At 42.6% G+C, this 19,525-nt stretch overlaps 1 protein-coding gene across 11 annotated transcripts in view; it reads right to left on the minus strand.

Moving 5' to 3' along the window:
• Positions 1 to 19,525, minus strand: part of CALN1 (calneuron 1) — a 664,605-nt gene that overhangs the window by 233,659 nt on the left and 411,421 nt on the right. For 10 of the 11 annotated variants that reach the window (XM_045389750.2, XM_045389747.2, XM_045389749.2 and 7 more), the window contains one exon: positions 18,821 to 18,933. In XM_045389750.2, coding sequence (XP_045245685.1) covers positions 18,821 to 18,933 — 113 coding nt within the window. Of the gene's footprint in view, positions 1 to 14,214; positions 14,360 to 18,820; positions 18,934 to 19,525 lie in introns of those variants that run through there. The other variant, XM_074034852.1, reaches the window with a different exon arrangement.

The following is a 19,525-nucleotide window of genomic DNA, read 5'->3' on the forward strand; positions in this document are numbered from 1 at the left end:
CATGTTTACACAAAAACCTGCATACATATGGTAGTAGCAACTTTATTCATAAAAGCCAAAAGCTTGAGACAGCCTAGGTGTCCATCAACATGTGAATGGGTTAAATAAATTTCATACCATGAAATATTTCATTCTGTAAAATACTACTCAGCAATAACAACAAGCAAACTCCTTTTTTTTTTGAGACAGGGGCTTGCTCTTTCACCCAGGCTGGAGTTCAGTGGCGCGATCACGGCTCACTACAGCCTGGAACTTCCAGGCTGAAGCCACCTTCCCACCTCAGCTTCTCACATAGCTGGGACTACAGGTACATGCCAACATGCCCAGCTAACTTATGCATTTTTTATAGAGATGGGGTTTCCACCATGTTGCTCAGGCTAGTCTTGAACTCCTGGGCTCAAACAATCCTCCCACCTCAGCCTCCCAAGTGCGAGGCTTATGGGCATGAGCCACAATGCCTGGCCCAGAGCAAATTATTGATACAACAATTTGAATGAATCTCAAGCATATTATGATGGGGAAAAAAAGCCCACTCCAAAATTACATAGTATATGACTCCATTTATATACAATTTTTAAAATGGCAAAATTTTAGACTTAGAAAACCAAGCCCTTGTTGACAGAGTTAGGGGTGGGGTAGGGATGTGGGGATGTTGTCCTTAAAGGGCAGCAGAGGTGATAGAATTGTTCAATAGCTTCATTGTGGTGGTAGACACAGAAAGCTACACACGTGTGATAAAATTGTATAGAAGTCAACACACTTTCACATGTGAGTACAAGCAAAACTGGGGAACTCCGAAGACTATTAGCAGTTTGTATCACTATCAAAATCTCAGTTATGATATTGTATTATGGTTTTGGAAAATGTTACCATTAGGAGAAAATTGGGTGGAGTGTACATGGAATCTTTCTGAATGATTTCCTACAACTGCATGTGAATCTACAGCCATTTCAATAACTTAAAAAAATCAAGATTGCATAGTGCAAGATTAATTTAACAGACATTGGGAAGTAAATGAGGAATGTAAATATAAGCCAAATTTTCTTCCAAGAAAAGTAAGAGGTTAGTTTTTCCTTTGAACTTAATATTCAGACAAATATAATTTTAAATACATATTTCATGAAGGTAAAGAAAATCAGTAAAAGGCTTCTAACAAGAAGAGCTATTGTTCTATTTAATTTAGGAGATAAAATATACAAAACAATCAGTAGAGCAAAAGATGGAAAATAAAATAGCTTAAAAGCAAAAAGAATAATATGGGGCCAATGAACTGCGAACAAGCAACAGTTATAACAGGATTGGCAATGGATTAAACCACTCTATTAAAAGACAAATTCTCTCAGACCGGCTTATGAAAATGAATGTGACACCATGATTTTTATAAAGAGAGGGGCACCTAGCAGATTTTTTTAAAAGAAAAAGAATGAATGAAGTTATGCCCAGTCAAAACAAATCAAAAGAAAATGAGATTAGGTTAGTATTAATATTAGAAAAGGAGGATTCAAGACAGAAATAATGATTGGACCACAAATGCTATTTATAGGTATAAATGGTAATCATGGATGCATAATGGAAATGCCATATATTAATTTAATGAATAGGCTGTAATTCCAATATAAAGCTCATGTCTGTTCCTTACACACCATCTCAGCTCCTCCAACCCTAGTCCAAGCCATCCACATGCCTCCCAGACTCCTAAAATAACTTCATAACTTGGTCCCCATTTCCACTCTAGCCCGTACACTCCTTCACACAGCAACAAATGATGTACTTTGCATATAAATTAAATCAATCCACTCAAGTTCTTAAAACACTCCAATGAGTACTGCTTGTACAAGAAATCATATCCAAACTCCACACCTTGACGAGATGAGAGACAGTTCTTCCTCAAGTGTCAATTCACCCTTTCTTAACAGCAACGAAATCCCCAATTTTGAAAATTCTTGAACCAGAAGTGTTCAGAATAAAGATGACATTTCCCAGCTTCCCTTGCTGCCACGTATGGCCACGTGACTGACTTCCACCAACCATGTGACTGACATCTGGTGGGGAACATACATAGAAGTGATATTTGCAACTTCTTAAAGGACTTGTGGCCAGGTGAAGTGGCTCGCATCTGCAATCACAGCACTTTGGAACGCTGAAGTGGGCAGATCACCTGAGGTCAGGAGTTTAAGGCTAGCCTGGTCAACATAGAGAAACCCTGTCTCTACTAAAAATACAAAAATTAGCCGGGTATGGTGGCACACACCTGTAGTCCCAGATACTTGGCAGGCTGAAGCAGGAGAATTGCTTGAACCCAGGAGGCAGAGATTGCAATGAGCCTAGATCGCACCACTGCACTCTAGCCTGGACAAGAGAGTGAGACTCCGTCTCAAAACACAAAACAAAACGAACAAAACAACTTAATATTATCTGAAATTTCCTTATTCATTATTCATTTATTTAATGCCTTTCTCCTACCCCTTACACTAAAATGTAAATTCCATGAGCACGAGAGCCTTGTTTATTGATCACCACAACATCTGTGCTCTATCCAAGAGACTTTTAAAAATTATTTTATTAAACAACAATAGAGATGAGGTTTTGCTATGTTGCCCAAGCTAGTCTTGAACTCCTGGCCTCAAGCGATCCTATTGCCTGAGCCTCCCAAAGTGCTGGGATTACAGCCATGAGTCACTGGGCCCAATCTCAAAAGATTTTCAATAAGCCTCTGTTGAATGAATGAATCAATCAATCAAATAATGGCTGGCAATATCAAATACACACAGACACACACAAAGAGAAAGTGTCAGAAACAGAATTGAGACAAATGTTAATACTATCAGTCTAAGTCAGTGAGTAGATAAAAAATAAATGGGGACATTCATGATTTTAATGTAATTTTTAGTGGAAAGGAGTCATGGATCAATAGCTCTATTTCTTATACATTGTGCAAGCAGTCTATTCAATTACCATATTACATTTGCAGAAATCAAACACATATTGAGACACAATAAATGGATACAATAAGTAGTATGAAGAAGATATTATATATCTGATATTCTATGATTATTATGCAAAAACATGAGAAATCAATAACAAGTATTTAAACAAGGTATTTAGTAATATTCTCCCAAATAACTATTGAGTGAACAAAAATATTATCTACAATCATAGACCATATAATAAGGGATCACAATACATATAAAAATCTCCAGAATGGTGACAAAGCTATACTAAGAAGAAAATTCATATCTAAATTATTTCATTAATAAAAAGGAAAAAACTAAATAAAATAATTTACACAAATTATTATTATAAATGATAACAAATGATCAGAACAAGAAGAAAGCAAGAGAAAGAAAGAGAAAAACTGAAAATACCAGAATGAAAACAGAGAAAAAAGGATTATTCATTAAATAGAAGCATAGATTTTCCCCAAAATCACTAAAACAGAAAATCATCTGGCATATCAAATTAATAAAAAATGAGAAAAATAAAAATTATAATTAAGAGAAGCTAAAACAATGGTATGAGCATACTTTCAATTTTTTTTTTTTTTTTTTGAGACGGAGTTTCACTCTTTTGCCCAGGTTGGAGTGAGGCAGTGTGATCTTGGCTCACTGCAACCTCCGCCTCCTGGGTTCAAGTGATTCTCCTACCTCAGCCTCCTATGTAGCTGGGATTACAGATGCCTGCCACCACACCTGTCTGATTTTTGTTTTGTTTTTTTTTTTTTTTTTTTGAGACGGAGTCTTGCTCTGTCCCCAGGCTGGAGTGCAGTGGCCGGATCTCAGCTCACTGCAAGCTCTGCCTCCCGGGTTTAGGCCATTCTCCTGCCTCAGCCTCCCGAGTAGCTGGGACTACAGGCGCCCGCCACCTCGCCCGGCTAATTTTTTGTATTTTTTAGTAGAGACGGGGTTTCACCGTGTTAGCCAGGATGGTCTCGATCTCCTGACCTTGTGATCCGCCCGTCTCAGCCTCCCAAAGTGCTGGGATTACAGGCTTGAGCCACCGCGCCCAGCCGATTTTTGTATTTTTAGTGAAGACGGGGTTTCACCATTTGGCCAGGCTGGTCTCAAACTACTGACCTCAGGTGATCCACCCATCTCTGCCTCCCAGCATGCTAGGATTACAGGTGTGAGCCACTGCACCCGGCCTCAAATAAATTTCTAAACAATGTTATATGTAAGTAAATGCTAACAAACTAAGTAGTTTTGAGGAATTGGTAACCTGAAGATAATATTAACTTTTCAAAATAGACTGAAGAACAATTAACTTCTAATGTTTATCAAATAATCATCTCAAAAAAATGAAAACAAAACAAAAAAGCAGTTTATGAACTAGCAAGCCTAAAGTCAAAATTATAAATTGATTCCATACTGTATAGAATTAATTGTAGATCACAGAAAATAACAGAAAGCAAACAAATGAATTTTATCATGCTAGGTTAACTATGTTTCAAGACCTAACAACGATCCTTGTAGTTTTGTATAAACTATAGGGCACTTTTATTTATAAATATGAATGAAGAAAATAAAAATGGCAAATCAAATTCAAAACTTACATTACAAATTCAAATTGCATTAAGAAAATGGCCTACCATGACAACTAATATTAACTCTAAGAATACAAAAATGATTTAATAATAGGAAATTTATTGATTATCATATCATGTCCAAACAAGAATAATCACATGATCCTATTATGAGAGATTCAAAGGACATTTGAGAAAAAGCTATCATATATTCATGGTTTTAAAAAACTGTTGGTAAGTTAGATATGGTTTGGCTGTGTCCCCACCCAAATCTCATCTTGAATTGAAGCTCCCATCATTCCCACGTGTTGTGGGAGGGGCCATCCCAGGGGGAGATCATTGAATCATAGGGGTGGTTTCCCCCATACTGTTCTCATGATAGTGAACAAGTCTCCAAGAACTGATGGTTTTATAAGGGGTTTCTCTTTCCTTTGGCTCTCATTCTCTCTTGTCTGCCGCCATGTAAAACATGCCTTTCACCTTCTGCCACGATTGTGAGGCCTCCCCAGTCACGTGGAACTGTAAGTCCTTTAAACCTCTTTTACTTTATATATTACCCAGTCTCAGGAATGTCTTTATCAGCAGTGTGAAAACAGACTAATACAGTAAGAAAGAGGTTAATTTCCTAAAATCAACTATCACCCTTATGGTTTATTAGTAGTAAATAGTTTTCAGTCAATACAAATGGGATAAAATATACACTGCCAAAAAGAAGGAAACAAAATTGCTGCAATTTGTAGACAAAGTCATTGCAGGGATAAAGAACCTAAGAAAATCACTGGAAAAATCCATGACCACTGTTTGTGTTTTTCCAAAATTCATATACTGAAATCCTAACCCACATTGTGATGGTATTAGGAAGTGGGCCCTTTGGGAGGTGATTAGATCATGAAGGTAGAGACTCATAAAAAGGATTACTCCCTTCTCCCAAGGGATGAAGGGATAAAAGGACCCAAGGAAATCAGTTGATACTCTGCAATCTGGCAGAGGGCCTTCACCAGAACCTTCTAGAACTGTAAGCAATACATTTCTGTTGTTTATAAAAGCTACCTGGTCTGTAGTATTTAGTTATTGCAGCCTAAACCACCTAGACTCTTGCTAATGAGAGAATTCAGTAAGGTGGCCAGATGAAGCCCAAAATTCCAAAGCCATTTTTCACCATACTGACAAAAAGGGGTTAGAAACATTTAACGAAAAATTAAAATCAGGCGTGGTGGCTCACATCTGTAATCTCAGCACTTTGGGAGGCCGAGATGGGCTAATCACCTGCGTTCAGGAGTTCAAGACCAGCCTGACCAACATGGTGAAATTCCATCTCTACCAAAAATACAAAAATTAGCCAGCATATGGTGGTACGTGTCTGCAATCCCAGCTACTCAGGAAGCTGAGGCGGAAAAATCGCTTGAACCTGGGAGGCAGAGGTTGCAGTGAGCCAAGATTGTGTCACTGCACTCCAGCCACAAAGGAGACTTTGTCTCAAAAAAAAAAAAAAAAAGAAAAGAAAAGAAAAAGGAAAATTAGCCAGGCACAGTGGCTAATGCCTAATGCCTGTAATCCCAGCACTTTGGGAAGCTGAAGTGGGCGGATCATGGGGTCAAGAGATCAAGACCTTCCTGGCCAACACGGTGAAACCCTGTCTCTACTAAAAATACAAAAATTAGCTTGGCGTGGTGGCATGCACCTATAGTCTCAGCTACTTGGGAGGCTGAGGCAGGAGAATCGCCTGAACCCAGGAGGTGGAGGTTGCAGTGAGTTGAGATGGCGCCACTGCACTCCAGCCTGGCGACAGAGTGAGACTCCGGCAAAAAAAAAAAAAAAAAAGGAAAATTAAAATCCTATCCACCATGGCAAATATAGGAAAAAAACAAAAACAAACAAACAAAAAAACAGCAGTACCTCAACAAGACACTGTAGGGTCTGCTCCCCCATGTCTGGGAGGGGGTCAGGAGTGTGGGGATCAGGGCCCACTGACCAGAGAGTCAGGTGGCTGTAACCACCTCCCTGGTGTCTTGGCTGCACCCTTGAACCTCAGAACGCCATCTCGTGGGTCAAGAGCATTAGAGCCGTGGTCAGAGGCTCCTCCAGGACACCATCCCTGAAGCAAAGGAAGACCCTTGTTCCCTCTCCTGAACCTGCCTTTGGTTACTTCTTATTTGGGGTTTAAAGGGATTTACCTGACTGACCCCAGGAGGTCCCCATCAGCTTCCATGCCTGTCTCGCTCCTTTCTCTACTTCCTCTGAAATTTAACAAATTCAGGGCCAAGATTCTACTTCTGATAGCGTCCATCCTAATCATCTTTCCTTTCTCTCCTGTTTGCTTCATTTAGAGAGAGTCTCACTCTGACACCCAGGCTGGAGTGCAGTGGCACGATCCTAGCTCACTGCAGCCTCAAACTCCTGAGCTCAAGTGATCCTCCCACCTCAGCTTCCCAAGTAGCTGGGACCACAGGTATGCACCCCCCGACCCAGCTAATGTTTAGATTTTTTGTAGAGACAGGGTCTCTGTATGTTGCCCAGGCTGGTCTTGAACTCTTGAACTTAAGCAGTCCTCAGTCTCTCAAAGTGCTGGGATGACAGGCATGAGCCACCATACTCAGCCCATTTAGATAACTTTCAATGAAAATTCTGCACCTTCCTGGGTGTCTACAGTTCACATCATATCCTATGGGTTAAACACTTGAGGATAAGTAGATTGAATTACAAAATATATGTTTAAATATAATTTGGGAAGGGTCTACGGAATAGAGATATGAAACCACTGGTGCCAGGACCTTCCTGATGAAGTGACCAGTGATTTTTCTCCTCTCCCCACCTATAGCCGCTGGTCAGCTCATCTCAGCTACAGGCTGAAGTACCAGCCATGAGGATATTTTGAAGGGATTTTAAAAAATTACTTTTAATCGGCCGGGCACGGTGGCTCATACATATAATCCCAACACTTTGGGAGGCCGAGGCAGGCGGATCACGAGGTCCTCTTGAGACCATCCTGGCCAACATGGTGAAATCCCGTTTCTACAAAAAATACAAAAATTAGCTGGGTGTGGTGGTGGGCGCCTGTAGTCCCAGCTACTCAGGAGGCTGAGGCAGGAGAATCCCTTGACCCAAGAGGCGGAGGCTGCGGTGAGCCGAGATCATGCCACTGCACTCCAGCCTGGCAACAGAGCGAGACTCTGTCTCAAAACAAAACAAAACAAAACAAAAATTACATTTAATCAATTTATTTTTTGTGATCATAAAATCATTTCAGATTTTCTCCCAAAAGATGAGTTTTCAGCATACTAACTAGACATAAGGCTGATATGTGGAGAGCAGCATCTGTGACAGTCCTGCCTTGGGTCTCCTGCAGCCTCTGCAGCAGAGGGTCATACAGCGGCTTTAGGTGACAGCTGCCACTCAGTGGTCTCCAATGAGTTCTTTTCCTCCTGGCAGTTGGCAGCTGCATTAATTTTGATTTTAGGCTTTATTGATTGATTGATTGATTTTGAGAAAGAGTCCTGCTCCATCACCCAGGCTGGAGTGCAATGGCATGATCTTGGCTCACGGTAACCTCTGCCTCCTGGGTTCAAGCGATCCTCCTGTCTCAGGCTCCTGAGTTGCTTGGATTACAGGTGCACGCCACAACACTTGGCTAATTGTTTTTTTTTTTTTTTGTATTTTTAGTAGAGACGGGGTTTCACCTTATTGGTCAGGCTGGTTTCTAACTCCTGACCTCAGGTGATCCACCTGCCTCAGCCTCCCAAAGTACTGGGATTACAGGCATGAGTCACTGTGCCCAGCCAGCTTTTATACTCTCATATCAACTTTGTGCTCTGTTTACCGCAACCATGGGCATGTGAACTAGAAATGCTTTAAATTCCAATCACTTCTCTCCTTTTTGTTTTTGCCACTGAAAACAATTGTTGGATAATGTAATTTTGCTAATTTGAGATTTTTTTTTTTTTTTTTTTTTTTTTTTTTTTTTTGAGATAGGATCTGGCTGTCACCCAGGCTGGAGTGCAGTGACGTGATCATGGCTCACTGTAGCCTCAACCTCCTGGGCTCAAGTGATCCTCCTGCCTCAGCCTCCCCAGTAGTTGAGACCACAGGTGCATGTCACCACACCCAGCTAATTTTTTGACTTTTGGCAGAGACAGAGTCTCACCATGTCGCCTAGCCTCCTGTCAAACTCCTGGGCTCAAGTGATCCTCCTGCCTCAGCCTCTCAAAGTGTTGGAATTACAGACATGAGCTACCACGCCCAGACTAATTTGAGATTTTGTTAACTTTACTGAATAACAGAATAGACCATATAGCCTAATACAAACAAGTATAAAGAAAAAATTGCATTCACTTTTCTGCCAGTCAAAATAAGTACAATCAGAATTTTTTCCATTTTTTTCTCTCTGACTATAAATGGATGCATAATAGATGAATATAAATGGGCATATAATAGATGTAGGATGGTAATGTAATTACACTGTAAATTCCATCTCTATCTTGGCTTTTTCTTTTAGTATAAAGTGAAAATATTATTTCTAATAATTATATAATATTGTATCTTTATAATTGCATTTTCCTACATCTCTGACTGATTTTATATGATAGATTACTAAACATAGAATTACTTTAAATCACAGGGTTTGAACATATTTTAAATTATAGGGCTTTGAAAATTATGGCTAAGTATCACCAAATAGTTTTCTGAAAAGTTGTACAATTTACAAATTTACATTTCTACAAATAAACTGTAAATACATTTCTTTCTATTTACATTTCTATCAGTGTTATATGAGTTTGCCCCCTTTTTTATTTTTTATTTTTTTAGATGGAGTTTCACTCTGTTGCCCAGGCTGGAGAACAGTGGCTTGGTCTCGGCTCACTGCAGCCTCCGTCCCCCGGGCTCCAGCAATTCCCCTGCCTCAGCCTCCCAGGTAGCTGGAACTACAGGTGCGCGCCACCATGCCCAGCTAATTTTTGTATTTTTAGTAGAGACAGGGTTTCACCATGTTGGCCAGGCTGGTCTCAAACTCCTGACCTCAGGTGATCCGCCCACCTCAGACTCCCAAAGTGCTGGGATCACAGGTGTGAGCCACTGCACCCAACTGAGTTTGCCTATTTTATCTTGCTCTTGACAACTTTTGAGGATTACATGATTTAGTTTACATTCTGAGAAGACAACTGTTAACCAATCCCTATTTTAATTAACACTTCTAAGATTTCTGGTGAGGTCAAGCTGTTTTAATGTTTATTTCAAATGTCTATCAGTTGTCTATTTCTCTTTATCCCACTTACTGTCAAGAGGTTTCACATCGCTTTAGAAATGTTTTGTACATGTGCTTTATTCTATAAACTGCCATATTTATGCCAGTTTGTTAGCTTTTTTGTTTGTTTGCTTTTTGAGACAGGGTCTTGCTCTGTTGTCTAGTCTGGAGTGCAGTGGCATGATCGTGGCTCCCTGTAGCCTCGTCCTCCCAGGCTAAATTGATGCTCCCACCTCAGCCTCCCCAGTAGCTGGGACTACAGGCATGCAGCACCATGTCTGGCTAATTTTTGTATTTGTTTGTAGAGTCAGGGTCTTGCTTTGTGACCCAGGCTGGTCTCAAACTCCTGGGCTGAAGCGATCCTCCGCCTCAGCCTCCCAAAGTGCTGGGATTACAGGCGTGAGACACTGAGTCCAGCCTTTGTTATCTTTTTAAATATTCTTATAATTTAATAGTATAAGTTAGTAGTATTATTTGATTCTTCCATTGCTTCCAATGCTTAGAAAGTTATTTCTTACTTAGAAATTAGCTACACATTGATAGGTAATTTCTCTACCTTTTCAAAACAGTTTAAAATGATCGTGTTAAATAGACTGAAGATCAATTACACTTATGAATAAGGATAACTAAAAGAAACACCCAAATTACCAAACCTAGAAGGAAGCCAGGGTCAGAACCAGATCAGTAAACCTAACTCACTGCCCTGTCCTAAATGTCAGGCTCATTAAAATGCTGTAACTAAGTGGCTCTCAAACTCAAGTGAGCGTGGACATCACCCGGAGGGTTTATAGAAACAGACTGCTGGGCCACAGGCCTGGAGTTTCTGATTCAACAGGTCAGTATTGAATATTGAATTCAATAGGTGGGGCCCAGGAGTTTCCATTGCTTTTTTTTTTTTTTTTTTCTTTTTGAGACAGGGTCTTACTCTGTTGCCCAGGCTGGAGTGAAGTGGTGCAATCATGGCTCACTGCAGCCTCAACTGCCTGGATTCTGGCAATTTCCTCGCCTCAGCCTCCAGAATAACTGGAACTACAGGCATGTGCCACCACGCCAGGCTAATTTTTTTAGTATTATTTGTAGAGATGGAGTTTCGCTATGTCGCCCATACTGGTCTTGAACCCCTGTGCTCAAGAGAGCTTCCCACCTCGGCCTCCTAAAGTGCTGGGATTATAGGTGTGAGCCACTTGCCAGGACGGAATTCCCATTTCTAACAAGCTCCAGGTATTACTAATGTTGCTGGTCCAGGAACCACACTTTGAGAACCACTGTTGGCATGAATGTTTTCCATATTCCATTTTTCCACAGTTGGTAAGATCCCTATGGGGAGTGAAGGCTTGCTGTCAGTCTAGCAGGCCTTGATATGGGCAGCACTGCTGAAAACTATTAAGGTTCCATGAGATGATTAAGAATGGAAGAGAGGCCGGGCACGGTAGCTCATGCCTGTAATCCCAGCGCTTTGGGAGGCTGAGGTGGGCAGATCACCTGAGGTCAGGAGTTCCAGACCAGCGTGGCCAACAAGGTGAAACCCCATCTCTAATAAAAACACAAAAATCAGCTGGGCACGGTGGTGGGTGCCTTTAATCCCAGCTACTTGGGAGGTTGAGGCAGGAGAATTGCTTGAACCCGGGAAGTGGAGGTTGCAGCGAGCTGAGATTGTACCCCTGCACTCCAGCCTGGGCAACAGAGTGAGGATCTGTCTCAAACAAACAAAAAAAAAGTCACTGTCAGTGGTTGGATATATTTCCTTCCAGTCTTTTTACGCATAACAGATTTGGAGTCACATTGTATTGTAGCTTTTTGTATGTAACATTTCCTTCACATGTCACAACCATGAAATGCAAACGCTCTCAACTGTCCATGGGTCAAGAATTTTATTTATTTTATTATTATTTTTTGAAACAGAATCTTCCTTTGTTGACCAGGCAGGAGTGCAGTGGCATGATTATAGCTCACAACAGCCTCAACGCCCTGGCCTCAGGCATTCCTCCTGCCTCAGTCTCCCAAGTAGCTGAAACTACAGGTGTGTACCACCACGCCTGGCTAATTTTTAAATTTTTTGTACAGAAGGCGTGTTACTCATTACCTAGGCTGCTCTCAAACTCCTGCCTTAGCCTCCTTAAGGGCTGAGATTATAGGCATGAGCCACTGTGCCTGGCCTAAAGTCAATAATTTTTAAACCAAACCACCTGCCCATCTCTGCCATCACCCTGGGACCAGCTTATAAAATGTCCCAGACAAAGACCTGGGCCCTGGGCTGGGAAGAACTAGGTTTTGGATCAGAACCTGAGACAGAGATCAAGATTCCTGGACCAGGCTGGGCACGGTGGCTCATGCCTGTAATCCCAGCACTTTGGGAGGCCGAGATGAGTGGATCACTTGAGGCCAGGAGCTTGAGACCAGCCTGGCCAAAGTGGCAAAACCCCATGTTTACTAAAATTACGAAAAAAAAAAAAAAAAAAGTAGCTGGGTATGGTAGCACACACCTGTAGTCTCAGCTACTTGGGAGGCCGAAGCATGAGAATCACTTGAACCTGGGAGGTGGAGGCTGCAGTGAGCTGAGATGGTGCCACTGCACTCCAGCCTGGGCAATAGAGGGAGACTCTGTCTCAAAAATTTAAAAAAAAAAAAAAAAAAAAAAAAAGTCCAGGACCAAAGCAGAAATGGAAAGCCACAGGAGACATGTGACCACAGCAAGAACTGGGATGGAGAGATAAAAGGTAAAGCCTTTCCGGAAAAGGTTTCTGGGGAGCAGATGCAGGCGTTTTACTGCACCTGCTGCATACTCTCCCACCAGATGAGTGAGGATTGGACAGCAGCAGACCCGTGATTGATAACCAGGGAGGGGCAAAGCAAGTCAGCGTGGCAAACTGACTTTGATCCCTACCAAATCGAGGGGAGTGCCCTATGCACTATTAGGCTAGGGTAATTTACAATGTCTTGCACATTGCACACAGCTGTGGGATAAGCAAGCTATTCTAAAGACCAGCTTGCAGAATGGCTCGCTGGACTTCGTGTGTGCTCGGGAGTATTGCCCAAAAGTCCTGAGCATGCAGAAAGACCAGGGAGCTATTACGGGCTTCTTGTCTCCCGACCTTTAGCCCCGGACTCATTCCAACACGACCAGCACCATCCAGTGAGCAGATCTATTGGCTCACCAACTATGAATGTTTCATTTCTTAAAACAGAAACTCTAAATTAGTGAAGTCTTCATGAATAAGGTTTGATTGTGAATAAGATAAAAATGTGAGCAAAGGAACCCAGTTTTACATGAGATGTTTTCGGCATCACTCTGGCCAAGGTGTTCTTGAACCTCATGGTGGCAAAAGTAAGACATGCAAACAGCTCGGCTTTCCTCACCAAATGTAGGACTCATTTCTCTGTTTCTGCGGAGGGAAAAGAGTGTAACGGAAGTGTTGGCTGGCCCCTGGGACTGGCAGACCTGTTTAATCTCCCATGATCCTTTCATGTATGCTCGCTACAGCTTGCTGTCTGCAAACTCGCGGCAGAACACTGTTGCACGGGGCTTGAGGTCAAGGAGGAGAAAATGAAAAAGGCTGCTGGGGTGAATTCATGAAAACACGGTGATAAAATAGCAGAGCTCTTTCCTCTGCCACTTGGGGACATCTACTGTATCATAAGCCTCTTATTCTTGGATACAAGTAGGCACATGATGTGTGATGTAAATAAATAGTGGAAAAGCAGGGACCCTGAGGACCACACTTGACTTCTCGGCAGTTGCAATTAACCTGCAGCATTGAGCAGGAAGGCCACCCCCTAGTCCCGAGTCTCAGCCCCGCTCTGTCCCTTCTTCCCCTCCTCTCTGCCGTTCCCGTATACCATATCCTAAGGCTGACTCCAAACACAGCTTCACCTTTCCTCAGCAAATATATCACTGCAGTAACAGCAAACACACAGAAGCTTGATGGACAGAGACTAAGGACACAATCACAGCTTTACAAATTATTCACAGGAAAGTGGTTCTGAACAGGCTGGCAAGAGTCTCATACCTAGAGGGCTGAGCGTATCCCGGGAGGACTAGATACCCTGGGGCATGACTCTCAGACCATCCTCCCTGGGAAGGAAGCTGCATTCGTAGCCAACTGTATTCCCCCTTCACTGATAACCAATTTCCTGAAAAGAGCCAGGGGCTCATAAATTTGTGACTAGTGCCAACCAATAAACAGTTGTTTTTGCTGAATCCCATTTGATTTTATTCTACCCTTGGCAGTATAGGCTAGAACGCCAGTAAGGAAAGCACTGAAAAAAATTTAATTAATTAATTAATTTATGTATGTATTTATTTATTTTTGAGACAGGGTCTTGCTCTGTTACCCAGGCTGGAGTGACTGCTCGATCTCAGCTCACTGCAACCTCCACCTCCCAGGATCAGACAATTCTCATGCTTCAGCCTCCTGAGTAGCTGGGATTACAGGTGCTTGCCACCACATCCAGCTAATTTTTTTTTTCTTTTGTATTTTTTTCAGTAGAGATGAGGTTTCACCACGTTGGCCAGGCTGGTCTCAAACTCCTGGCCTCAAGTGATCCGCCCATCTCGGCCTTCCTAAGTGCTGGGATTACAGGCATAAGCCACTCTGTCCGACCTGGAGAAAGGATTTCATTAGGAAAAGGCACCTAGTGCTTGATAGGATTGCTTCTCAGTGATACAGAGAATAGCCTTGGTTATAGGTTTCCTCTAAGATAGGAAGAAACCAAAGCCTGGGGAAAATGGAAGGCTTGGGGCAGCAATGTCAGATCAGAAGTTGAAGTCCAATGACAGAATCTTTACCCTTTGTGGTAGCTGACCTCCACAGTGATCCACAACAGCTCCTGACTCCTGACATTCACCAGGAGGCTGTTCTCTCCCACACTGAATAGGGATGACCTGTGTAACCAAGACAATATTGTAGAAATGATGGTGTTCAACTTCCATAGCTAGGGCATCAAAGATATCATTGATCTTGCCTAGCACTGTCCTGGATCACTGGCTTTGAGGGAAACTGGCTGCCATGTCAGGAGGACACTCAAGCAGCACTGTGGTGAGGTCCGTGTAGTAGGGACCTGAGAGCTCCTGTCAACCACCAGCATTACCTTGCCAGCCAGGTGAGTGAGCCACCAGGAAGCACATCTTCTAGTCCAGTCAAGCCCACGACTGGTCACAGCTCCAGCCAGCATCTTGGCTGCAACTGAATTAGAGACTCTGAGCTAGAACCACCCAGTTTAGCCAGCTTTTCAAATTCCCAACCCACAGAAACTAAGTGAGATAGGAAATATTTGGTGTTATTTTCTGTCCCTAGATTTTGGTGTAATGTATTATGCAGCCATAGATCACAGATATATACCCTTCCAGAGGTAGTCTCATGTCTGTTTCCATGGGAAACTGACTTAGTTACGGAGGGGAAGCCTTGCTAGAGTCTAAGATCAATATCTTCTGCCTGGATATCTGGAGGTGAAAAGCTACCTTTCTTATTTATTTATTTATTTTTGAGACAGAGTCTCACTCTGTCACCCAGGATGGAGTCCAGTGGCACAGCCACAGCTCGCTGCAGCCTCAAACTCCTGGCCTCAAGCGATCCTCCTGCCTCAGCTCCAGAGTAGCTGGGACTACAGGTGCATACCACCATGCCCAACTAATTTTTCAACTTGCTTGTAGAGACAGGGTCTCACCGTGTTGGGAAAGCAACTTTTCTGCTTCTTTTTTTGTACATTATCTTCAATCACTTCAAGGAAGGAAACACACACATGTATATATATGTGCACACACATGTACATATATGGGCACACACACAGGCACACACTCAGCTTTCTTCTAAACCTGAAAAACTGCTCAAGCACTGGGAACCTGAACTCTTTTCCAGAAACAAGCCAATGCTGTAGACGTTTTAAATACCATTTTTTCACGCTGTCTCTGAAGGGGCAGGCAGTCACAGGGGGAAAAGGGGGAGGCTGATTACTGAGAATTGATGGATGTTTTTGTTCTCGCTTGCTAGTCGTAAAATTCTGAGCTGGGTGAGCACCAGCAGGAGAGGAAAGCCACAGCCACTAAGTCTGTGCCTTCCAGCACTGATTTAAATATTTCAAGATGGAATTTTCCCCTTTTACTCTCCTTTCTCCAACCTGTCTTTTCACCCTGAGTGTGGAAGAAAATCTTGTGTAAGACAAAAACACGGAGACTTTGTGAGCATTATAGCATGCCTGTATTAAGCTTCAGGCAGTCCATATATTGTAAGAGAAATAGTTCCTTGCAGTGCACATGCTCTACTGTGATGAACCTGGAAGACAAGAGGCCTCTGCTTAAGTGTAGATTAAGCAGCCATAGCTCCTTCCCATCCAGATGAGGGCCAGAAAGAAGAATGCTTAGAGCTTACAAGCCCTTGGAACATTCTCCTAGGCTGGAGTGGGCCCTAAGGATGGAGGTAAAGAGTAGAAAGCATTCAGGGGCTCAGGTGCCATGGCTCACTCCTGTAAACTCAGCACTTTAGGAGGCAAGGCAGGAGGATTGCTTGAGGCTATCAGTTTGAGACCAGCCTGGGCAACATAGCAAGATGCCATCTCTACCAAAAAACACAAAAAAACAGCAGGGTTTGGTGGCTTGCACCTGTGGTTCCAGCCACTTGGAAGGCTGAAGTGGGAGGATCACTTGAGCCCAGGAGTTCAAGGCTACAGTGAGCTATGGTTGCATCATTATACTCCAGCCTGGGTGACGGGATGAGACCCTGTCTTTAAAATACACAAAAGACAAACACACAAAAAGGCATTCAGGACAACAGATGGAGAATGAGAGAATGAAGGAGAAAGACCCAGGGGAGAAGCAACTCGCCAAGGCCCATCAGAGTAAACCTCCATGGGCCAAACGATGGCCAGGTGGGAAATGATGTTCCTTCATCTTCTGAACTCTGGGTCATTTCCTGTTTCCACCAGGGGACTCTACCTGTCTGTCCTTGCAAGTGGCAAGTCATAACTGAAGGTTCCATGAGCACTGCAATATTCTTCTTGCGTGGTGAGTCAGGTCCTGGAGATCTTCTGGATCCTAACATCAGTTCAGGGAGATGGCGTTTTCCTATCGGCAGTGGGGACTTCAAGAGCCCCTGTCTCACTCTCCCCTGACCCTGGATGTCCTCTCGGACCACGTCCCGTCTCTCTGCTCATCCTCATTTATGCGCTTTCCCTCCGTGAGCTCATCCTTGCCTACAATTTTACCCACCAGCTCTCATGAATCTCAATCCGGTGTTCATAGACTGATTTCAGCTGTGCATAGACTTCCTCCCTTTGCTTGGCCACTTGACCCTCACCTTCCACTCAGCACGTTCAATTGAGGATTCAACCCTACAAGACTTCTCTGTTGCTCCATGATCTGACCCCTGCCAATAACAGCAAGTTGGGAACTTTGGAGTCAGCCTCACCTCTTCCCTTTCTTCAGGCCCTAAATCCATTCTGCCAGTGGGTCCTGAGGTCTTGCCCTTCAAATGGTATCTTAGTCGTGGTCGATGACTTCCCCATGCCCACCCCTTTTCAAACTCTCATCACAGCAGGCCTGGAATGCCCTCTTTTCTTTCTTTGCATTTAATTCCACCCATATTTCAAGGTTCAAAGCAAGTGTCACATTCCCTAAATTCTTTTCTGACCCTTCAAGACCTTTCCTCCTTTCTTGCCCTTCCATTCATCTATTGAAACAAATAGTTATTGACGGCTTGCTGTGTACAGCATGCACCGAGTGAGCTACAACTCTGAAGCCCTGTGCTTCAAGGAGTTACAGTCTAGTGACCATCACACTAATTAATCACTTGTTTGTTTTCCCTTTCTTAATTGTGTTTCCCGAGCCAAATTATTATTTTTGTTTGTTTGAGACAGGGTCTTGCTCTGTTGCCCAGGCTAGAGTGCAGTGGTGTGATCATAGCTCACTGTAGCTTTGAACTCCTGGGCTCAAGCCATCTTCCTGCCTCAGCCTCAAGACTAGATGGGACTACAGGCATGCATCATCACATATGGTTAATTTTTAAAATTGCTTGTAGAGGCAGGATCTTGCTATGTTGCCCAGCCTGGTCTTGAACTCCTGGCCTCAAGCGATCCTCCTGCCTCAGCCTCCCAAAGTGCTGGAACTACAGGCATGAGCCACCAAATTCAGCTTCCCCAGTCAAATTCTTAAATAGCTAGGTCTGAGTCTCAAATGCCTTTTGTAAAACCCACAAAGACTGACAGATTATAGCATACATAAGTTCTTACTAAATACTTGTTGGTTCTATGCAATATGGGTACCTGAATAAGAGTAGAAAGACCTGTCAACTGCAACCCTTAGCTAGGTTAGAGAAATCTCTCAGCGAAGGGAAAAAACAGTATCAAGAAATTTTCAAAACACCATGCTGTGTCTGAATGGCGTTTTACGTATCTAACCAGTAATTTAATTTAATTTGACAGACAACGGACTTGATTCAAATTTTTTAAAATAATGATTGATAACCCACTCCCTAAATTTTATAATCATAAAATAATTGTCACATTTTAAGAGTAGAGAAGTAATATAAAAATGATTTCATTATACTTTAATAATTAGAATGTTAGATGTTTGGAATTTCCTAAGAGATTTTACAAGATAGAAATAGGAGCTAACTGAGAAGCACTGAATATACATTCTTAGACAAAACCATGCTCTCTCATTAAGTACAAGGATATTGATGGGATCCAAATGTACCAGGCAACCATGCCGTTCTCTCAGCAAAGATATCCCGGAACTGGGGTCAAAGACAGAACCGGTTCAGATAATATCCGTGTGCCCCTTTGCAGTGTCCCCAGGAAAAAGACTTTTGTGAATGAGCAGTAGAATAACTTCACTTTTCCCAAATGAAAAAAAAAAAAAATCCTATGAGAAAAAAATGGGAAGATATTTCACTCCTCCAAACCCTAAAAAAGTAATAGTTTTGATTCTTTGTTCGGGAACATATGTCGCTCAGCCCAGAAGAGATCTTCATGTGCCAAACAGAAGCTCAAGAATTCAGAGGCAAAAGTTACTCTCAGACATGTTTACTGTCAAACTCAGTCTGGGAAAAAAAAAAAAAATTCTTACTCACCTGCCAGAATATGCTGTCTATCGTGTTTCCAAGAAAACCATCGCGACCTTCTGAAGACACCAGTTTGGGGCCAAGGATGGTCATGAATTCATCAAAATCCACCTGGCCATCCCCTGCAAGGAGAAGATGTAAATATGAGTTGCAAACAAGCTGAACTTGACCTACTGTCCCCGAGGCAACAAACACCTCTATGCTTTTCTTCTTGGCGTGACCTCAGTCAGTGAAGAAGAGCTGGTAACCTTACTTAAAACTGTTCAATGTTCTTCAGTGACTGAAAGTACCACAAGAAACTGGCAATTATTAGTACATCCACGTATTCCTAAACATTTGACGGTATTTCTAGCTAAATGTCCAACCACCACTTCCCACTTAACACGGCTATACCTCACCCCTACTTCTCCTTTTACTCCGAATTGCCCAGTTGGACATGATGGAAGTGGCAGTTTCACCCCATCTCTTCCACCATCCTTGTCACCCACATATACATTTAGTCATCAAGCCTTCTTGATTCCACCTCTTAAGTATCTGTGGCTGCTGTGTCTTCCTCATTACTCAATGGCTAGTTCTCTTTTCAACAACGAAGGTGAGAAAATCCTTCCAAGATTTAATGTTCGTAGCTACAATTCTGTTATGAGCAGCATGGCTTTTACACTCTTACCTTCATAGCCTCTTCTATGCAGTTCTCAGTTTAATTCCCCCAAACCA

Source organism: Macaca fascicularis, chromosome 3, assembly GCF_037993035.2.
Source record: "Macaca fascicularis isolate 582-1 chromosome 3, T2T-MFA8v1.1".
Classification (NCBI taxonomy): domain Eukaryota; kingdom Metazoa; phylum Chordata; class Mammalia; order Primates; family Cercopithecidae; genus Macaca; species Macaca fascicularis.